This window comes from Labrus mixtus, chromosome 16 (assembly GCF_963584025.1).
Source record: "Labrus mixtus chromosome 16, fLabMix1.1, whole genome shotgun sequence".
Classification (NCBI taxonomy): Eukaryota; Metazoa; Chordata; class Actinopteri; order Labriformes; family Labridae; genus Labrus; species Labrus mixtus.
The window spans coordinates 22450570-22474550 of NC_083627.1; the positions used below are offsets into that span (position 1 = coordinate 22450570).

At 40.2% G+C, this 23981-nt stretch overlaps 1 protein-coding gene across 1 annotated transcript in view; it reads right to left on the reverse strand.

Moving 5' to 3' along the window:
- ripor2 (RHO family interacting cell polarization regulator 2) overlaps positions 1 to 20440 on the reverse strand; it is a 64861-nt gene extending 44421 nt beyond the window's left edge. Inside the window, exon 1 of the mRNA XM_061060142.1 lies at positions 20302 to 20440. Coding sequence (XP_060916125.1) covers positions 20302 to 20380 — 79 coding nt within the window. The 5' untranslated portion in view covers positions 20381 to 20440. The remainder of the gene's footprint in view (positions 1 to 20301) is intronic.
- Between the last annotated feature and the right edge of the window lie 3541 nt (positions 20441 to 23981).

The following is a 23981-nucleotide window of genomic DNA, read 5'->3' on the forward strand; positions in this document are numbered from 1 at the left end:
TACTCATGCGGTCTGCAAAGGCAGAAAAACACACACAGACACACTTAAGCACACAAATGCACACTTGTAGAAAGTGTGAGTGTATGTGTGTCTGGATATGTTGACTTTCACGTGATAGATAATGAGCTGCAGAACTCCTGTATGTACCGACATGCACAGAGGACTGTGGCGCTTGCACTTAACACTAGGCAACCAGCAACCCAAGTTTTGGAAGTTTTATGTGATAAACTGCACCACGGGAGCGATGACAGTGAACCACATCAGCTAAACAACTAGTTTAAACATGCTGAGAGCGGTCTGTAAAGCCAAGGGGAGATGTAGATCGAGATGATAAACCTCTGCAAGATCTCCCGTTCCATTTAATACATTGTTAATGAAGCCATATTGATAACTTTAAAGATATTTGACTTAAAACAAAATCTGTCATTTTTCAGATGAGACTGCAGGAAAAGTCAAGTGATGACTGAGAATGCCAGGAATCATACTCTGAGGACCATGATGGTCATGAGAGAAGGGGTGGATGAACATTTCATGGAGTGGAACTGCATGTCTATAAACCTCTTTTTTTCCCCTTCCTTAGTTCTGTCTCGCTTCCCCTCCCCAAAGACACCTCCTCCCATCCCCTCCACTCCTCATTCCTTCATACTGGTCGTCTCCAACTGTCCCAGTCCTCCCTCCACTCCCTGCCTCTGCCCCTCCCCTCCACATACCACTTAACCCCAGTGTAACAACCACAACCCACCTCCTTGACACCAAAAAAATTCCCAACACCCATAAAACACCTCCCACCTCCTCACTGAGGAAGGGCGTGATTGTAAGACATGCTGGGACAGGCGAGGAGAACCAGACCACCACCATCATCATCATCTGGAGAGCAGATAAACTGTGACTCAGAGAGCAGACGGGACGGCATCATGTCACCCAACCACAATCTAAATGAAGGTTTCCTACTGTTGACTCTGAATCACTTTATCTAAACAGACTTTCCTTACAACAATAAGAGGTGTGAAAAGTGAAGAACTAAATGCTTTTTCTTAAAATAACACCAGTTTGTAGGCTCTGCGACAGACATATCAAAACAAACTGTTGTCTATATCTGTGAACTCAATGACCCAATTTCCCCGCAGGGAGCATTAAAGTTTCATCAAAAACAAATCACAGAACCAAATCAACTTTTGCCAGTTTTTAGTTGAATAAAAGCAGCCTGTCAAGACAGAGATCAAGGGTCGAGTTATATTTTAGAAGTCCGGATCTTCAGCAAGAGATTTAACTTTACTGTTGGTGAATAATGTTTCTCATTTAGCTCTCACAGCGCGAGCTCAGCAGCTAAAGTTCAATCATTCCTCTCTCCCCGTCCCCGTGGAGCACTTTGACTTTCTGCAGCTTACACGCCTTATCAAATAACTATCAGCTGTAAAAACTTTAAGGAGGCACTCCTCCTGTAAGAATGTAAGAGCCGGCCCCCCCAAAAAAGAAAAAAGAAACCCACACATATGCTCACAGATGGAAAAACATATGTATGTGCATGAAACACATAGACACAGCTCGCACAGAGGGAGGAGACATTTCCAAGACAAGCGAGTGAGAGGGCTCGAGGAAAGGAAAAGGTCAAGTGCTCTGAGTGTGAGACGTTGATGGACTATAAAGCACTACAGTCTCCATTAAGGCCGCTCACACTATGTACCGACATGTTATATTACTCCTTCTGGTTCACTTGTTACGTAGCATTTCAAATGAACTCAGCCATAGAATTGGAGAAGGAAAAGTTAGTTGATAAATCAATTATTTTTAAAAACAAATCTTCTGTATTAAAATATTAAATGAAAGCCAGCAACATCTTTGTGTCTCCAGAAAATCTTAAACTTGACAGAATTATTGAGGAGTTCAGCTCAGAAAAAAAAAAACATGTAGTGCATGGAGCGCTGTGCGGCAAATGCTAAACCATAAATGCTAGCATGTTATGATTGTGTGTATTTGGTGCTGAGCTGCTTAGTTTAGCATGTTAGCAAACAGTTGACATTTGCTAAGAGGCCCCAAACACACGGCACAAACAAATTCAGAGTTTTTAACAAATTACATTTATTTTACGGGCAACCATAGCTTGTACAAAGTGAGATTGCAATGTGATATTTGTGTGCAACGTGAAGATACATAATTAAAGGTTTTCACAAAATATCCTCTGAGAATTAAGAAAGTTTTTGCCAAATTTCACGTCAATACAGAGTTCAATTGAGGAGATATTCCAATGAGAAGGATTCTGAGGCTCACCACTGTCATTAGGATTCGTCATCCTTAAATATATATATCTATACAAATCTCAAATCAGTCCATCCAACAGACAGTTACTGAACATGTGAAAACGTTGATCTGCTGGTAGCTTAGGGAATCAACAAAGTCAATATGGTTCATGCTGGAGTAAATAATGTCTCTGCATACATTTAGAGCGATCATCTGACTAGCATGGGTTCAAAGTTCTTGAAAATGTTTCTGTGAAACTGAGCGTGAAACTACATTACAGTCTGAAAAGGAAAGATTTAAGCCACACAACAACAAAATGCTAATCAGTTTAACCAAATCATTCAACATTTACATTGTCTTTACATGGGTTTGAAAGCTGACTGGTTAGACAAGAAACGCCTGCTGGATTTAAAGATGCTTGTCTATGTTGTTCATATAGGCTAAAGGCCAACAAAGTCCCATGAGCTAAAAGCTGAGCAGTTTATGAATTGATTGAGTTTCATTGGTGGATCATGTGCCAGTTTATGAAAAGTTCAGACATGATATGATTAGACCCAGAACGTCAACTGATCTGGAACTAAATCAAAGTCAGAAATGTTTGTGAAAGTCCTGATACAGTCATTTAACCTTTTCAATTATTCTTAGCCTTAAAGTCTTTCTATGTGATTTTTCACACTTAAATATAATATAAATCAAGTATATCCTCTGAAAATAACTCTGTGAGTCATGACTGTCTACAATGGGTGTAACACCCGAGTCCCACTGTCTGTGATGTTTTCAGAGTCCTATCTTCAGTTTGTTTACATCGACAGGACAGCCGGCTGACTCCTCCCCTCGTGTATAAAAGTTGTTTAATTGAGGGACTAGAGAAAAGAAGAATAACATACTGTACTCACTGCTTAACTGTGTTTCTAGATCACGCTCATTTCAGGTAAATTTACATGCAGTGTGAAGATACGAGCATAATAAAGATCGCTAGCATTAACATGCTAACACAACAATGCAGCGCAAGTTGTTTTGGTTTCATCAAAAAAAATCGCATATAAAGCCTTTAATGCCAAATTGGAAAAAAGGCTCAGGCTTTTTTATGTTTTTTTTCCTCATCTGATAGTAAAAATAATATATTTGGGGTTTCTAGCTGGACAATAAATCTAGAGATTTCCCCTTTGTTCTCATTTGTCATCATTTTGTTCAACTTAAGTCAGCAGATAAAGAAAACTGGCAGATTATTCAAAAATGAAAGTGATTTGTAGTTCCAGCAATGAGATACTTTTCCGGCTAACATCTCTTTAAATCCCGTTGAGTTGACACCAACATTACAGTGTTGTGTTTTAGTAGTTCTTGGGGAAAACCCAACAGAACAACAAGAGCGTCTGAATCTCCTCCAAACCACACAGTCATAATTCCTTTAATGAGACTTTGGAGAGAAAGAGGAGGAAATGAGCAAATGTGTGTGTGTGTGTGTGTGTGTGTGTGTGTGTGTGTGTGCACTTGTCCCTGCATGAGAAAGACTGAAACAGAGAGCAGGGAAAGAAAGAGGGCTGAGGGAGCAGATGCAGGGAATGAAAGGCCGGCTGGGGTAAAGTAGAGAGAAGGTGAGGGAGCTGGTGTGTGTGTGAAAGAGAGAGAGAGAGAGAGAGAGAGAGAGAGAGAGAGAGAGTGCCTGGGAACAGACGCTGCTCCTGCATCCCTGCAGCCCGCTCTCGTCTTGGCACAAACACCTTACCCCCTCGTCTCAAGACCCCCTTCAAACAGCTCAACCAGGGCCCAAACTGGCTGGCAGGGAAGCAAAGCACTTCCACTTAACTATATCAAAGAACTGAAAGCCCTGAAAAAAAAAGTCTCCTTTTCTTAGAAACAGCATGAGCAGCCAGGGAAAAGCATCGCTGCAAGCTGTATGCATATTTGGGCAAATGACTTTCCTGTTGTTTTGATTTCACTTTTGAGCGTGAGGACTTGGGATAGCTTGATAAAATGTGTTCTTTTGATCAGCTTGTAGGACATGCAGCTGAGATCAGAACGCAGTTGGCAGGCTTTTAAAAAAAGAGCTGATATTGAAATATCAAAGAATTGACACTTCTCTCTAGTGTTTTAAAAGCCTCTAAGCAGAAAAGGGAGTGATTTGTTAACCATCTGGCAGGTAGAAATCTGCAAACATTCTCCTGACAGAACAGTCAAGTCTGCTCACTCTGCACACACACCATCTTTACTTCTGTGTTTATCTGCTGTGGTTCAGCTGGGAGATCCACTGTGGGTGGTGTCAGTGTGAGAGTCATGACAAAAGACTGATGCTCTTTGACCTCCATCCAACACAAAAAAAAACCTGGAGGGGCATTTTTAAAATCACTGACCTGATTCCCTATACAGTTTCACATGTGCATCAGGATGCATGTGTAAAAGTGAACACCCACATGCATACAGATAAACACTGTGACTCCACAACAACATGTTTCTCAATTTAAACTAGCATCACAACAAAAAGCGACCTCAAGGCAAGACATGACGCACACAACATCATCTATTCAGTGGACAAACAATTCACAAAACCACATTTTTAGCCGCTTTACACAATCCTAGTTTCTATAGGTCACTTTTTTCCAAATTGCGGCTCAATAACTTGACCAATATGGAGCATTCAAACATGACGTCTATTTCAACAATATTTTCAGAGAATCATCCCCAAAACAAGACACGTAAGCCACACTATAATACATCTCATTTTAAGTGCACCAGCCACAAATTCATGTCGTGAAAATGCGATTAAAAATTGGGATTATCGCGTGTTTATGTGGGTTTATCCTCCAATCAGATTCATCCTCGGTGAGCTGTGTGATCCACTAACCCACTGCCCCCGGAGTACACGATTTCTCTCACCACCGGGAGAAATAAGCCTACATGTTTTTAAGTTCAAATGATTGATGATCTAGCCCTGTAGAGTTCAACTATGCTTCTTACCTCTGCAAAACTTCACGATGGGCTCCTCAGTGGCGTCTCTGCCCGTCTACCTGCGCCCCTACGTCCATGCGTAAATTGAACTTATAGTGCGCTTTCGCTTTGAGGCGCAGATGTGTTACTGCTGGTCGCACTGGAAATTAAAAGTACATCTCTCTGATTCCCATTTAAAAAAAAAAAAAAAAAAGAAGAAGCAGCCCGGCCGGGTGAGCGAGGTATAGTCGTCGTTTTTTTTTTTTCTTTCCCGGTGAGGATCGGTGCAGCGGCCGCGCAGAGCAAACACTGAGCCCTCTTCATACACATTCCAGTTTGTGTTTGCAGCGCTCCTCCCGAACAACGGAGAGCCAATAAGATACCGGGGATGTCACGGGGAGGGCGGGGCCACTCTGTTTCGTGGCCCCCAAAGCCCCAAAGCTGGCCTGTGTATAAAGCTCGGGGTATGCCCTGTGTGTGTTTCTCTTTTGTGTGTCTCATCATAGCATCAAATCAACGGAGCTTTATTGGTCTGACTGACGTAAAGGATGCCAGTACTGCCAAAGATAAGGTATACATTATGTTACTGTAATTCACTTTCATATTTCATAAATTTTTTTTAATAATACTTGTAAAATAAAACAGCAGCATCTTTGACATTCAAACAAACACCTTTTCACACAACATGGGCATACAGACTACTGGATGGTGAGTTTGAATGAAAGCAGTCTTTTAAGGTTCTTTAATTAATTCGGAGACAAATGTATTATCAACCAGGCGATGTTAATTACCCCTTTAACCCAAGCTTCCAGTGTTTACTTTGTGTCAGTAGATGTCTGTGTTTTTGATTATTTAAGTTCAAATTTAAAAGATATTCTCCCTACAAAAGTATGAAATCAAAGAAGACTTTTTACCATTTTCTCCCAGGCCTGTTTTATAGAGGGCCAACGTGTTACTGTATAAATGACCACACGCTTCCATGTGCTGTCTGCTGTGTGCAGACGTACCTAATAGTAGTCTGGGAGGCAAGGCAAAGCGTGAGATGATTAATAAGAGGGCAACATCAATTACTTGACACTGTTTCAACAAGGCCATTGCTTTGGAATACAGTACACAGCATCCCTGTTTAGATTAAATATGTTTGTTTTATCTTACAATCGTCAGATGAATGCAGATAAGTTGTCAATGGTTGGTGATAATAAATGATAACTGTGGTTCAGGGAAAACACTATTTTGAACAACAATTATGATTGGGCCTGTATGATATAATTATTATTTTCTACAGAGAAGAATTTACATTCATGTTTTATGGCTTCAGACATCAGCCATGTCTCTCTACTTGCCTTGGCACACCACTCCAGCCTGCAGGGTGAATCTACGTCTGAGCACCAGATTTATCCAGCTGTCACCTTCTGAACTGTCTCGAACATTTCTCTCTGCTCTTGGACTCTGGACGGCAGCAGCAGGGCCATTTTTAGGAGGGAGAGCTGATACCTCCTGGTTTTAAATTTAGACCTTTTGATGTTCACTTAGTTAGCCGTTGAAGCTTCTTTTCAAGCGGTACAGTACAAACTGTCTCATTCTGCAGCACATGAAATAAGTGTCATTTGTCCTCATAAAATGTATCGATAGGTTGTGAAAACGACGGTGTGATTATCTGTGATTACACAGCTATAACAACAGAAGCTCGTCTCAAAATTGCCTTTCCAATCCGTTCGCATCGAGTGGGTTCAAGGTTTACATTGATTGCTTTCCCCTGGACAGCAAGTGGCACACAAATTGAATTAAACGGAAAAGCATCAAGACAAAAACAAAACACCCCAATCTGCAGTAAAGCTACAAAACAGGGTGAAACACATAGGTGCTGGAGAAAATACTTTTCTTTTCGGAAAAGTCGGTATAATGCAGAGTGACTCGTCTTGAAGTGCCTCAGCCAGCTTGATCGGCCTCCATAAGTGGATACGCTCCTCCACTGAGTCCATACAAATCCAATTCACACTCGCCCTTCCAAGAAGCGAAGGGAGCAGAAAATGGCTTGTCCCTTTTAATCCATCAGTTAGCATGTAAGTAAGAGGAAGGGATTTCATAATGACTCACTGATATGATTCACCTTAAAGCGTATAGGTTCAGGGTTTCTTCATGTCTGGTTCTTCTTGTGAGTGTGAGAACAGCTTTGGCGAGAAAATTGGGGCGAAATCAATTTAGTTGACAAAGTGCCAAAAGGAGGATAATGATAGCTTTCCACAAAAAAAACAATATACAGCAATGAGAAAGCATACCTAAGTGGGTTATCGGGTTGAAATTGCTTTAAAAAGCACTAAACGTATAGCCTACATAAAAGCTACTAAAATGGGCTTATATTGCTCTAAAGCTGGGAATATAGCTGTTATGAGATACTGTACCAGAAGGATGTAAGGAGTCAAGAATTTGCCTCACAATGATGACCACTAAAGAAACTCCATCCCATTAGATAAACAGTGGTGACATGTTCTGGATATACAAGTGTGTCTGTTATTCAAAGTACAAACTCCAGATTTAAATATGAACTTCCATGCTTTGTCAAGAGGAAAAAAAAGGCCAGAGCTGCCAGCTGGCCGTCGATATTTATAGTATGCTGCCGTCAATGTTAAATGGGCGCCATGCTGGGAATTCAACCATGGTGTTTGAACTATAAGTGATGTAAAGAAGGCAAGAGTTAACAAAAAAAAATCATTAGATAGAGAGAAAGAGGCTGTTTTAATCATAAGGAAGTAAATAATTATCAAACGACAGATTCAGAGTAAAGGCGCAAGAGCATTGGAGAGGAAAAAGAATGAAAGATGAGGGATGACTCCAGGAAGTCACTGTGTGTGTCAGGCCACGATAATGTCGATAATGTTTTTCTATCCGTCCGTAATATGTCTAAAATAGACTCTTCCTTGCCTGAAATACACAAGCTAGATATATGTTGTTTCAAACTGAGCTTTAGACGAGCTGGGAAGTGGATTGTGTCACCTATAAGAACAGAGAAATGTTAGCTGTTTCTTCTCCAGTTTTTTTTTATATTTACGCATCACTGAGTCGACTGGCTGCCAAATTCAGCCTCACATTGAGAAAAGACGGAGAAGTGTCATTGGTTTCCTCATATAATGCAAAAGGTCAAACCAAAGGCAACTAAAAAAAATCCCATTTGAAAACATTATCCTTCCTTTGTTATGCCTTGAAGTTATACATGCCAGTTCTTTTTCTTACTGTGACTTTGATTGGATCACTATTAAACCTTCTTTCAGGAGTCTTACTACAACTGTACGTCAAACATGTGAGTTTCATTCTGCTCCCCTCTGCACATATCACTATGAAATGATTGAAAAAGACACATTCAAGGTTTCCATTAGCCCTTTAGCTGAGGCACACACACACACACACACACACACACACATGTACACATGTACACACACGCTTGTGTGCACGCTCAGACACACCCCTCTTCTTCTGAGACTCTCAGCTGCTGCACAGCTCAGCCTGTAATTATGGCTGTCATCAGCAGCCTCTGACTAGCGGCTATATTTACTGAAGAACCAGCGCACTACAACACTCTATCTCACACTATCTCTCTCTCACACACACACACACACACACACACAAAGAAAGCACCTTACACTCACACTTATCACTTCATGCACTCACACATGCACTCAGATACTTACGAGCTATCTAAAGGTTTTGCAAATCAAATCACAGCAACAGGTCCTTTAACATTTAGTCTGTGTCATCAGCTCGAATCGGCTCAAGACTTTTCTCAGGAAGTACAAATTCATCTCTGGCTCATTTACAGTGAGAATAACAGAACAAATAAAAGACAGTCAATTGTATTTGGTCAGCGGCAAAACTTTGATGTCAGATCTTTCTTGTTGAAACTGGTACTGAAATAGTAATATTTTAATCAAAGATATGCCTAAAACATGAATTTATTTACTTTCTTTTGAAGAAACAATAATTGGGCAAAAACTATAAAGCTCAGAACTCTTTATTCTTATCATCATGAAACATCGACTGCACTCGCCTATTATGTCTGATCTCAAACCAATTGCAACTACTCCTCCTCAATACCTAATGTAACACCCCCATCCCCCACTTCAAGTTCCCTATTTTTTTCTTGATAATTTCAAAGACGATTGCTTCAACAAATTTGCAGCGGCCGTCAGTGCTTTCGACGCGCAACTCTCCCGTGGACCCACCGAATTCAGAACAATCTTTCTCTGATTCATTCTGCATTTAAACCATCCCTTTACCGGATGAAAACAAGACCTATTTTGGTTGCAAGACCTCTTGAAATTATAGATCAATTTGTACGTTTTGCAGAGATTTTATTACCATGAACAAATGCACAACCCCTTCCTTGTTAGCATGTAATAAAGTGATGTTTGTTTCCTGTAATCAGGGTACCAAGGTGCGCATGTATGTGAGATGTTCTGTATAGTCTTCTAAATGAATAGCATGCTATAGTTTGCTTTGTTTTCTTTTTCAGGGTCATCTTAACAAATGTGATTCTATTGTTTTGAGGCCAGAACAGTATTTTTCCAGGAGAATAATCTTCTATAAGAGACACCCAAGTAACCCAGTTAGCTCTGTTATTACAACATAAACCATAACTGTAGGTGACTGGGTTTATATAAACAGTGTTTATAGAGCTAGCTGTCCCCAGTCTTCAGCCCATTCACACAGAAAGTATGAGTGAAACCAGAGCCTCACTGACCTCCAAGCAGAGTCGTTCTTCTCCTTTTGTAGCGACTGCCGAACGTCCCGTCAATTGACCTCCTACTCGGCATGTAGCGAGGCATTGAAACACCTCTGGTTCTCTTTACATCCACTTCTTCTCTGGTTCATTTAGTCCAGCCTTTGTTACATTCATTCAGTGTCATTCATTCCTGTATGTTCCACATCTCTGCCTGACAAATGTCTGACAGCTAAACCAGGATGAATCAGAAAGGCAACATGGCGGGAGGGCAGGAGGGGTCAAGGCGAAAGGATGTACAGGCACAGCTGATGGTGTGTGTGTGTGGGAGTGAGAGTGTGTGGCACGTAAATGTCAGTAGAAAATGCTGAATGCTTCTCGGGTTACTAGCCCTGTTTTCGGTTGACTCATTGTTGGACTATAGCCCTGCACCTAGACACAAGGTACATTTTGATATTGGCATTTGATTTCCTGATTAACATCCTGCAGATTCCTACACAACAAAGTATCTTCCATGTCTGTACAAAGTTACACATTAGTCAGTGTGTCTCCACAGAAGTGAATCATTACAGGCTCTGTGCTGCCCGGTGGGCTCAGCTCCATGCTGTGGCTCCTTCAGTCTGTAATGACAGGATGCTTTTTTGCAGGTAGAGTGTCTCTCCCCCGAGGGGCTCCGAGACACGTCATAGACTGGCAGCAGACTGCAGGTGTGTGCCAACAATATCAGATCACCTGGCGTCATATGGTGACCACACAAAGCGAAGACATGAGATAGGGGATGTGTAATGTCCTTCAGGTATTGTTTCTGAAAGATCAAAGTTGCACAGACAAATTTTGTATTTGCTAAAAAATTTTCAAAAAACTGAAAATGACAAACTTCTTGAAAGAGAAATTACATAAAACATTGCGGTAAGGCTGCCCAGAGCTGCTCCCTTATCTCAATGTTTTGGTTGTTCTGCCTGCAAGCTTTACTTCCTTTTAACCCTTCTGTTAGCAGGCAATGACTTTGAGCAACTAAAACCTTTCAGAAACTCCACTTGTGGCCTCATTGTCCAACACAGAGGAGGCAACCCTAACTGTTAGTTTGCTTCTAACTTGTTAATATCATGAATACACTTGGAAGCTGCAACCCGCTGAGGATCAAAACTTCATGTTACACTTTTTGAACACTCACGGGTGGTCTAGAAAGGTTTTAATGTTTTAAACAGATTACTTCATTGTGAGAGACGTTCCAAACCGCTGAGTGTAAACCCTGCACGCCCAGTGTTGCCCACAGCACAGATCGTCATGGTAACCAAACGGGAACAGTAAAGGCAAGGTTAGCAGGACATTGCAGCTATTATCTTAAATATAAGTTAAAATTCAAACATCAACTGAGAGGAGTTTACACTCACAGCTACGACTGATCTGCAAAATAAGAATTTTGACTCTTGGATCATCTGGCTTACTGGATGTTGCAGCATTACACAACACACCTGAAGTCCCAAATCACTGCAATGTGTTTCCCTCTCTGTACGGCTTTGTTTTACTGTTTCTCTCCTTCTTTAACAGCATTACATTAATAGTTTGAGTGTTTTGGCAAAAGTAGGTCAGTGGAGCCAACTGTCAGAAGCAGGAAGAGGGAGATGCAGAGTGGTAATATTCCAGCTCCAGTAGGTCCCCTCAGGTCAGAGCCTCTCCCAACAAACACACAAACTACAGTACTGTCCTGATCTCTGATCGTTGTATCACTGCTGACAGAGACGACATCTGTGGCCAGACAGCGGAGGTGTATGTGTGGGAGGACTGTCAGAGTGTGTGGCTGGCAGCCACCGCTTATATGTAGAGTAGATTGCAAAGGAGTGGGTCATTGCATGTGTGTGTATGTGTGCATGCATGTGTGTGTGTTTTACAGTAGGGCAAGTAGATCAAGTCAGTTTTAGATCATCTTCCAACCTCGAGCAGCGCCCTCTTTGCCTCTAAACTGACCTGTCATGTATGTCACTGCAGATCTGATACTGAATAAGATATTTCACTAAATCATCATATCACTCATAAAATGATTCAAATCCATTTAAAAAAAAGTGTGACAGCTTTAAGAGGTGGGCGTTACTTTTTTTGTCACATTCAAATAAACTTCTGCATTTGTTAAAATATGATCACTGCTCTGCTGCAGGGAGGGTTCATTATGTCAACTTTTATAATGCCAACAATTTGAACTGGAGCCAATATAGTCCACATAAAGAACAAGTAGAGTCATGTGTGGATCAGGTAAATCATTTTGGTTCAAAGGTATTGATTCCAAAATCTGAGTGAAAATCCAAAACACCATGCTTCCTTTTAACCCTCAAGTCTGGAAAGTAAGTTTCTTGACCAAAAACCAATAAAAAACATGAAATTACCAAATCATCCTTCATTGTCAGGAAAAGGCTAAGACTCTATTTTTCCCAGAAATATTTGATTTCCTGTTTTGAGGAGTTTTAAAGCTGTCTTTACAAGACACGCTTCAGGGTATGGCAAAATGACCCACAAGGTACAAAATTTAGTTTCTACATCTGTTTCCCACATGTGGATTTAATGGGGTCTCCATCCTGGGAGTTGCTCATCAAGTTGCTAAAAAATATCATTGCCATAAGGTTGCCATGCTTTACACTATTTGTATAGTACCTCATCTTGAATGAGTTGCACTAGCTGGCTTAAAGTCTATAGAAAAAGTTCAGAGCAACTTCTAGCTACAAAAAGAATCAAGAGAAGAGATGCAAAAAAATAAACATAAATAAAATCATGAGGGGGAAATTAAACTTTTGGCCCAAATTGGAATTGTTTTTCCTTTGTCCAAAATCCAAACAAGGAGAATTTGATGCTGCAGTTTGATAGTTATGAAAGCCTCCCCCCGACTTTTGTATCAGGACTCTGCTCACTGTGATCCTGAGCCTTGTTGTTCATCATGTTAGCTCAGAGGAGGATACAGTTTCATTAGGTTTACCACACAAGGCAAGTCCAGACAGGAGAGGGAGAGAGGAATGGATTTGTGAAATGTGACCTGGTTTCTTGTCTTGCAGTCTTCTCCATGAGCTCTGTATATCATGTTAATGCCCTATGTGTGTGTGTGTGTGTGTGTGTGTGTGTGTGTGTGTGTGTGTGTGTGTGTGTGTGTGTGTGTGTGTGTGTGTGTGTGTATGTATGTATGTATGTGGTGGGGGTGCTTCCCTATCTCACCCTGCGGGCAACAGCTGAAAGCGTGTACTGTAGAAGTGAGATAGATTTCATGTCATCAGCAAGATAATTCAATGAGCGCTCTACACAGAGCTTGTATCATATGAAATCCTGATTTGATTATAACACAATTAAAAATCCATAAAATTAAATCAAGATGTTGTCGCGTGGCTATACAACCTTCGGACCCTAATGTAAAACTAATTTTGCAGCTTGTGTTTCATTTGTCAGAGAATTTTATCTTGAGGACTTGTGCTCCAGTGTATCAATAAGAGCAGGACTCAAGGTTACAGTATAAAGGTTAGCAAAGCATTTAGCTCCAAGCTAACGTCAACTGACATTTTCCCCGCAATACTGACACAGTTAAAATAAGCGAGTTTGCAGCACTAGGATAGCTTTAAACGAAACACTCCAGAAGTATCTCTCAGTTTCAGTAAAATATATTTTAAGGAACGAGCTATGTATACAATTTTCAGCTATTTTGGCAAGCTAGCAAAACTCAGTGTTTAACTTCTTTTCTTACATTATTCACTATAGCATGTGTAAACCTAATATTTAGTATTTCTGTAAACCAGGTGGGTTACTAAACAGCTTAAGAATAAATAGAAAGAAACTGTTGCAGAGTATCCGTCAGTTAACATAAAATATATTTCATTTAAAGAAAGTTAGCCATATGTTGACAACAGTAGACATTCAGGCAAATCTGGATCCGGTTATTGCTTGTTTTGTACTAATTTGTAACATTTTACACAGTTACAGAAAATAATTTAATCTGCTAATGCTGCTTAAACATAATCCTGCTTTTAGCCAGAGGTCAACAAAACTCAATTTATGGTTTAGGTTTTTGACTCTTCCAAGAATTCCTCGTTTCTTAGATTACCAGAGGAATGTTGCCCCTCTGTTATCACTTGTTCCAGGAAACACTCCTGGACCCTTGCAAAAAAAACACCTACATTTAACATGTGTTTGACAGGCCCCCTTGAAAATAAGATTGCATGTTTTGGCATGCCTTAATTCTGGCTTATTTGATCGCTTCTTAAATCTCAGTGTGTTTAGCTGAGAAAAGGAAAGAAAAGCTCTCTGGCAAAGTCTGGAGTAAAGAGTTAAGGAGCGCAGGTGAAAAACACAACATTAAAGCTGGAACCCCATTCAGTTGCCATTGTCACATCACACCTTTAGGTACTCCCATCCCCCTGGGAATGTATTTACATTCTCTAAATCTGTTGAGGGACATTGGCTGAATGGAAACCTACCATAAAATCTCAGTGATTGACATGTCTTTGTGCCGAAGGAGTTTTGAAAAAACAAACTAGAAGAAGAAGAAAAACAGCCAGACAATAGAGGTTGAGCCCTGCAATTAGTGGTTTGTCTTCTAATTGGTAGTCCGGGTGGAGTTGATATACATCCTATTGCACAACACATTACACAACAATCCTGCATCAGAATAGATCGACTTTTCTAAAACTAGCACTACCCCTGTGTTTAATGACAAGGATTAGGTTCAGTTCAACACATGCAGTAAATGTAGCATGCCAAAGGAAGAGTTATTTCCTATGTAGCTCTTGAGTACAAATGTATTCGAGGGTGCTTCAAGGCCTCCTTCAAGGACCACTTACTTTTGACTGAAAGCAGCTCTGTGAAGTTTCTGACCTGACCCAGTTAGTCAAACACAGGTTTATTTAGACACCAAACACCATCGCTTCATACCAACAAAGGACTTATATATAACTTTATTTTTACTGTTATTAAATCCCCACTACTGTGGCTTTCCTTCAGGATACGCTAAACACTTGTGCTTTTCTTTTGCATTCTGTTTGCTACTCTGCCAACGCCGTAAGTAGACCAGCAAAGCAAACTCAAGCCCTTTAAATTACTTAAAAGGAGGAAGCAGGAGTTAAGAACCCATTGAGTTGATTTTGGACTCAATGAAGCCGCTGTGCACTTTTACTGAAGTCCTTGTGTGGTTTAGTTGAGCCATTTTCTTCAGATGTTTCAGGAAAGGGGGACTATACATGTGTGGTAAAGTGTGCTAACAGGAGAAGAAAGCAGAGTTTTGTTTGCGTTGATATTCACAAAACAATTTAAGTGTTTTTTTTTCTCTAAGATCTGAAAAGAGTGGTTATAGGGTCAGGTGGGTGTATGTGCTGAGGGGATCTGGCAGGGGTTCATCAGGGCCGAGCTGAGACTGTTAAGTATGTTAAGTATTAGAGTATCAAACTATCTAAGATGTTTGTAACTTGCAAGGTTGTTGAGACAGGTCTATGACCTCTGAGCTTGTGGAAAACTTTAAACACAAAGAAAAAACTGTATAAGCGCATTGATTTCCAATGGTCAAATGAGGAACAAAGCTGCCTTTATAAGGTCTGAAAAATCAATCCAAAGTTTTCATCTTACACATGAAAGAGGTTTAAATATTCATCCACATCCATAGAGAGTCAATTACAAGGACAAAAAGACAAATTTTCTCCTTTGTTTTTTACAGAATAGAATTCCTTCCATATAGATTGTCGGTTGTGTGTTAAAGATGTCTGCTTCCAGACTGAGCTGTTATTATATTTCGATTATTTAATTGAGACTGCCACTTTCACGGGATGGGGCATCATGAAAATTTGCCATGACCAAAATGTAAAAACTACAATGATATGCAGATGACTCTCAAGTATTTAATGTATTAAAGAAAATAAACTAAGATGTCGTTTTTGATGTGATATGTAACAGTCAGTAACATCAGTAATCTGTTAACACTTGTACAGTTGCATTAATCACATGTTGTTGTTTTCTCCATCCATAATCTTCATGGATGTAGCTCCGTTTAACTCTCTTGCCTTGAGGGAATATGACATCTCGAATCACAATCCTGCACCTTCAAATCTGTCTGCGTGACTGTTTTTCCCAATAAGCAAAGACAGATGTCAGTCAGCCAGATCTCTGATTTGGCAACCTTTTCAGAGGTCTTGAACCTCTTCACAACAGTGAAGGTAAATGTAGTTTATAAAGCTCACAGCAACTGACAATATGTTGGAGATAATCAAACTACCTCACTATGTACAAATCTCTTACCAGATGCTGAAAAAATATATAAATTAAATCCTAACCATACCGCATACTGCATCAGGAACAAAGAACTTTGTGTTGAAATCAGTAAATGTAGGTGGGGAAACACATTTCTCAATACACAGGGTAACTTCCTGTCAACAAGTATCCCAATTTCATGGCTCCAAAAGAGCACTCTGCTTCCTTTCAGTCCCATTTTATTTTTCTCCTAAGTAGGCCCATGTGCTTTGACTGATGCAGGGCTGCGCCTAAAACACATTAACACCACTGAGTAAAGCTAACCAAGGCTTTTTGCTAATTCATATAACCTGAAGAGGACTTGCTGAGAGTCTGAGAGAGGAAGAGAGACAGAACATCGGGGAGGGAGATAGTGAGCTTGTGACCATGTAACTGCTCTGTAAAGCACTTTGTCATTAATGCCGACGGGCTAAAAGTAGCGCTCCTTTAGTCATAATTCAGCAGCACAGCAGCACAAGAATAACATACAAGAGTAGCAATGCCAAATACAACCTATTGTCTCTGGGAGTGCATAGATAATAGCAAAGACATGTGAAACAATTCCTCATTATTGCAATATTATTAGAGTCACATTAGATTTTGCTCACAGGTTTAAAAAGTAAGATTCCTCTCTTCTTGCTGTACAGTCTTTATCATTCAATTCATAATTTATTTGGTGCATTAAAAAGCTATTCCTACACTGACAACACCATCTAAAATTATTGCATGACTAGACCAAATATGGCCCTTAGGTTATCTGTGCAAGTGGCCCTAGGTGACACATTTTAAAGTGCATGTTAGGCGGCGGCCTTATGATGGCTGTTGAGGAAGGAGTCAGTTTATGTTGTTAAAAAAAACCAAGAAAATACGCCTATGGGGAAGGGTAGGACGGAGAAATTGGTGAAACACAAGATTTTCATTAAGGAGACAAGACTTAAAGCTTCAGACTTATGCATGTATTAAACATATAGCCTGTATATAAACATAGAAGGCATGAAAACTCTAAAAAAACAAAAACAAAGAAGAAGATTGAATACATTTAGAGCAGGTAAATGTCAGCCTACTGACTGGCTGCAAGATTGGTAAAAAAAATATAAATATCGCATCTCCATCAGCCTATCCCTACTGGCTCCAAATGACCTCTCAAGGGCAAGATGTCAGCACCCGTTACCATCTCACACATTAACCACATGTGACACATGCTTTTCCAGAGTGCCTATTGCTGGTAGTATTTTATTTTGAAAAAGTCTTATATACTGGTTGGTTATTTTTGAAGTCACTGACAATCTACCTGTTCCGCTCTTCTGGCCAGAGGATGTGTTGTGCTTGATTTAACATCAGTGGCTCTCTTCTTCTCTGTGATTGTCAATGGTTTGTTTAGGGATTTTAAAGTTTTCTGTTTCTTTTTCCCTGAATTGAATTGCCTTGTTGCTGAAATGTGCTATATGAATAAACTTGCCTTACCTTTCAGTCACAAGCAGTGTTTCTCTGCCTGAATGATAATGTTAGCCGCAACTTCAGATTTGTCTAAACTGAAATATCAGAGTTATTTGATAGTTAGCGTTGGATGGACTTATATAAGCTTTCTTAGACATTCATGTTATTGGGTAAAAATTTCAATGAATGAAAATACTTCGGTTCTGTACAAAATAATTACACATCTGATCTATTTTTAATCCATCTAATGACTGCTTGACCAGATTGCATGTCCGCTGACTGCAAGCAGTTCAGTTCAATGAAAGATTGAATGTACTTTGTGAGATTGTTTTCAGCTTTACAGTACACATACCTCTGAATGTTTTAAATGCCTTAAAATACAGAGTAATCCAGTAATTTGTAAGAAATAATATGCAATAATGGGAAAAAATGATGAAAATATTCATACTTTGGCCCCTTGTTTGGTTTCAGTCCCCCCCTTAAAGACTTTATCAGAAGCAATGCCACTAATCTTAGACTCCGTTCAGCCAAGCTAGTTCAACACCGATTTCTAGTTTGTGGTAGAAATGCTCAAAGATTTGCAAATCCACTGCTAATAATACAACTAATGATTTAAAAAGGAAATAGGCCAATGTTAGTAGATTTGCATTCAGGGCCAATACGAATGAAACACTTGAATACTAAACACAAAACACACAGTATAATTTCCATGACTAATCCAAAGAGCTAATTAGAACAGAAAATATAAGTGATCTATATTCTGCAACCTTCAGCTGTGTCTGTGAATAAACACACCAATGCCTTATGGCCAACCTCCGCTTGAATCCGCGCACTGTGATTGGCCGGTTTGTTGCAAGAGAGTCCTCTGTTGGCATACCTTCTGGCTGTGATGTTCAAAGGGAACGTCACATTACCATCGGTATATCTCAGTCAGAAGTGGGTCAGTGGATGCATTAACATACATTACACACCAAATGATGCAATATGTGGGAATATCCTCTTCACTGTCCACTCGTCATCACTGAAGCTGCTGCAGAGCGATCTGTGTGGAGCTAAACAACGTCTTTAAATGTATAAATACAAATGTGTTAATCTGTACAATGAACTCTGTCGGGTTGAAAGAAAATCTTCAGCACATACACATGGCTGTGCACGAGGAGCCCCAGGCATGTGTGTGTGTGTGTTTGTGTGTGTGTGTGTGTGTGTGTGTGTGTGTGTGTGTGTGTGTGTGTGTGTGTGTGTGTGTGTGTGTGTGTGTGTGTGTGTGTGTGTGTGTTGCCCGGGGGGGAGGGGTTGTTCACAGTTTGACATTTTGGAAAATATGATTTTTTGAAGTGCTACGTGAGAAACTTGAAACCACTCTCATCTCTCTATTCATTATGAAGCTACAGACAGCAGTGTGTTTCTGCTTGAGGCGATATTAGAACATTTAGTGTTACCCTGAAATGTAAAGCTTTAGCTTATGAAGGCTGATATGGGGGGTTTCTTGCCTCGGATGTTTGCCGTTAAAGTGGTTAACGCTAGAACACCGCTAATGGGAAATGCCAACGTTGCCAAAAGATTGGCTAACAAACTGTAGTCCAGGTAATGTGAAAGTACAATGACTCCTCAGAACACTTAAAAAACATCTATAACACCACAACTACAATATATGAAATGACAAAAAAAAATCAAAAAGTGAACTTTCATGGCTTCTGCAATTTCGGTTAATTTCAGCGAATGCGTCACAATTCTGAAAACCATTCTGAAAATATGAGGCTCCTTAGAACCACAAAAGGGGGCGTTTCTATGAACTCCTCTGATGAATAATTATGACCCACTTCGGAGACACCAGTCCAGAAGCACAAAAGCCCTCTTACCAACTTAACCGATTTTTTTTCATGAAAATGTTCAATTTATTTTCATGAAAAAAATACATTATCTTAGTTACTGCATGTCCACTGTGACTCCATCAATGTTTATTAAGTGAAAAATGTACTCTTTTAGACACAATCTTTTCAGCGATAACCTTCAAAATTACAGCAAAAAAGAACAATAGTCAATTGTTGTGCAACCTGGCAGCATTATTCCCTAGTTTCTCATCAGTCTGTAAAACAACTGCTCGTCTTCCTTCCAGCTAAACGTAGGTTATTGTTGCAGCCGGGTTTTTGTTTTTTTATTAAATAAAAACTTACACAAAGTTCAATGTTGAAACTATTTTCTCGTGCGGCACACTGCTTGGTTTTAAAACATCTGCCTGTTACACAAGACCGCCCACACGGCAGAGGGCATGGATCCTCTCAGCTTTCTAAAAAAAGGGTAAAAGTCGAAAAATCAATAAACAAACTCTCTGCAGAAAGCTACGGCAAAAGGAGACAACTGAGACAAGAAGGTCTCGTTAGTCATGCATTCATTACACTGACTCATTACCACAAATGTTGCATGAACATGACTGAAAGTGGCACACTGAAGCGTTTTCTCCCTCTCCACTTCTTAGATAAATCAATTTCTGTGGTTGTTTTTTAACATCACTTTGTAGCAGAGCCTACTCGAAAAATGCAGAACACAACCACACCTACACAGCTGAACAGATCCCTCTGGGCCACACTTCAGCCATCACTTTTAACCTCTTCTTAACCCTGATCACAACCACAAGTGTAACACCACCTAGTGTGACCTCGCTGCACTCCTCCAGCAGCCAGCCCACCAGTAAACTCCATGCCTGCCTTCACACTCTTAAACTGACCCCTTGGCAAACCTACCGTCGTCAGTGAAGACATCCTCCGCTTCCTCGCGCATCATCTCATCCAGGTCATCCTCTGCAATGTCGGTCACAGCCATCACTATACTCCTCCTCTTCTTGTTTTTCTTCTTCTCTCCCTTGGCTAACTAATGCGAGCTTCCAGGGAGGTGACTGGGCTGTAAAATCGAATCAACTGCCGGATCGGCCTCTTCGCTTCAGGGCGACAGTCCGATCACTGGGCAGGCTCCTCGCTCGAGTATAGCAGAGGACTGGGACTGAGCTTCTCCGCAGGAGGGTGTGTGTGTAAGTGCCAGGTGAAGTGTGTGTCTGCGTGGGCGAGAGAGGACTCCCATCAACCTTCGCTAAGTTTCAGCAACAGGACTGATTTCGTAACATCCTGTGCAATGCTGAAGTGAAAGTGTGCAGTTTGGAGAGCACTTGTATGAAACAAGTGTGCTTGTGTGTGTGTGCGTGTGTGTGTGTGTGTGTGTGTGTTCGGGGAGGGTCAGACATCTGTACATGCGTGTGTGGGTGTCCATATGCACAGTATGGCTCTCTACATGAGTCAGCTTGAGAGGCTGGTGATAAACAGAAATAAATAGATTCAGTATTTTGAGCCAGCATGGACATAAAAAAAAGGGTGTGAACAAATGTGTGTGTGTGTGTCTGTGTGTGTGTCTGTGTGTTTGTGACATGGCATGTGGGGTGTGAGGCTAGCTATACTTGTCATTCCTTCACAGCTCGCTATGAATCATGGGAGCACGCTGATTGCTCCCTCTATTTTTTCCACAGTGCTTATAAGGTCTGGTGCTGCAGATGAAACTCTCCATGGACACTGTGGGAGGCTTTGTTTACTCTCTCTTATTATCACAGGCTTTTACATTAGGGACAAAAGTTGACACCTTTTGTTTTAAAAATAGAACTATGGCCCCCAATCATGATCAAGTTCACAGGCTGTTGGAAAACACTTGTTGCTGTTTGAAAGACATTTCCAGAATTCTTCCTGAAAAATATTCCTCCTACTGCACATAAAAGTAGATTTGTAATGGGTTTCATAAACTGCATGTCAAATTTGTTTCTTCGATTATTCAAGCTTTCAATAATATTATCCTGAGAAAGGTTGTATGTTGACATTGAAGTTGCAGAACAGTAGATGGGGTTCTGATTATTTTTCATGTATTCTCTTTAAAATGCAACAACAGTCTTTTAAATCTATAAAACAGCCATAATTCTCAATGAGAATAAAAACACACGTTTTATGCTAGCAACTCTATTAGACTGTAGTGGGCTGTAGCTCAAAGTGTATAGCCGACAATGCTAACACACTGCTTTTAAGAAGTGTGATGTTTTGAACATGTCATATACAATACGCTAGCTTACATGTATGTCTATTGTTGAGAGGCAAACTGCTGCTATGTTCCTACATGAATAAAAAGAAAAGTAAGAGCCTACTATCACGCTAACCACTCAATCAGGCAATACAATGTTTGACTTTAGCTGAAAGCTAATAGCCAACAATGTTAACCCACTGAGCAGGTTCTACTAATTAGCAAATTAACACAAAAACAATACACACGAGGCTGATTAGAATATGGTATCTCTCCTTTTGAAGTAGGCTACAAACAAATGCCTTGGATGAAAAAAAATTCATTTTAATCAATGAATGGTTGTTCAAATTTCCAGAAAAATCCATAAAATATGTTTCAGCACAACCAAATGTGCCTGACAGTTCCATCACTCGAGACATGTTGCAGCCTTACTGAGGAACACAGTATATCTTGTAGCTCGGCCACTGAGACATTTTGGGTGCATGTAACAGCTTCAAAGTTTTGTAATGGGAAATGAAAAACTTTCCAACTTTTCATGGGAAATAGTAATCCAGACTTTTTAAAGTTTTGCACCATCCCCAAGAGGCCCCTTACAGATGCCGTTCATCACTTCAAGCCCCCAAGTTCCCAATATGAAGTCTTCTTTTTTTTAAAATCTTAATTTACTCTAAGATTGAAAAAAAAAACTCTAACTTGAAGACAGACACAGTATTTCATTCTCTATCTTACATCATGTCTTCATTTGTCTTCTCTGAGTCACATCCCATCTACGCAGCACCATCTCAACCAGAATAGAAACTAGGCCTCATGTCAATTCATTATCACTTTTCCCGCACACTTCCTCTCCTCTGACGCTGCCTCCCTTTAAGGCCAAAGCTCAAGGGAATGAACCTGGAGGCAAACTCATTTTCATTGAGGCTAGTCCAGACACTTCAGAAACTGTAAAGGAGGAGGAGGGATGTTGGTTAAAAAAAGCTATGTTTAAAAATTCATAGGATGAGAAGATTGGCTTTTATGTCTGATGTAACTGAGGCAGATGTTGTGGGAATTAGACAATAGTTATATGGTAGTATGTGGTGAACACTGTTGTTTGCTATCCGCTAGTCTGAACCAGGAACCAAAACTGTGACAGAGGCTAAAACGGGAAGCATTGACTGGGACTCTGACCTCAGCCCAGACACTCCTGCAAATTATCCTTTAAAAACAAACCACAAGAAAGTAAACTAACTGCAGACTATTCAATCAACTATTCTTTTCTATTGTAGCTTTTTAAAATGTAAAAATGCCCCAGAAGTAGCTTGTTTGATTTCCTACTGTATTACATTGTATACTTTCCTGACTCTTTTTAGCTGTGACTGAATAGTTTTTGGACCGTTACACCTTACAAAAAGTTCAGTATTTGATAGATGCGAGCCTAATGCAAAACACATGTTCACACAGACACAGCCTTTTAGCCTGTGTTTCACTCAGTGAGTATTGGGCAGGCTGCATGTTGAAACTCACTGTTGACAGTATGGAAAATAAAGGATGTTCAGGGTATAATGCAAGTATATGAATGTTCAACAGCAGCAAGACATTACAGAAAGTGATAAAAAAAACAACAACTTTAAATCAGAACAAACCAGAACTGTAAATAAAATCATATTTATATTTCCACCAAAGCTGGAGAATAATCTTCTATTCAGCAAGGTGCCATAACAACTTCTGTGTCGGTGTGTTAAGTGATTATTTATTTAAACTGTCCAAATATTATGTTCTCTGCCCGTAATTTTGTTTCTCAGCAGACGGCAGGGACATTTGGACTTGGTGCTCTGATCCTAGAAACTTGAATCACTTGTCGTCTGCAACAGGAACAAAGACAAAACACTGACAAATGCAAAGCAAAGCCCACTATCTTATGCAGATTCATCCCACTGCCATCTGTTCACTGTACAACCATCACAGGTTCTGGTGACTGTATCATGATTAATGCACCAAAACAGACATTAAACAAAGAGAGTTCAATTAAAAAAAAAAAAAAATGATGCATGCAGGTATTGAAAGATCCAAATCCGAGCTTTCAAACAAATTTAAACAACTTCACTTTTGTCTCTCTTTCCCTCAGTAGCAGCTTCTAAACATTTGTCTTCACAGGCAGGGAAACAGGGTCATGTTTGGGCTGCATTTGCCCTTCTGCATTTCAATGACTGGATACATTGTTGTCACCAGCAGAGAAAACCCCCTGCTCCGGGAAATGCAAACGCATGCTGCAGGGATGCAAAGACACAATACCACACACACACACACACACACACACACACACACACACACACACACACACACACACACACACACACACACACACACAGATACACACACACGTCTGTATAGT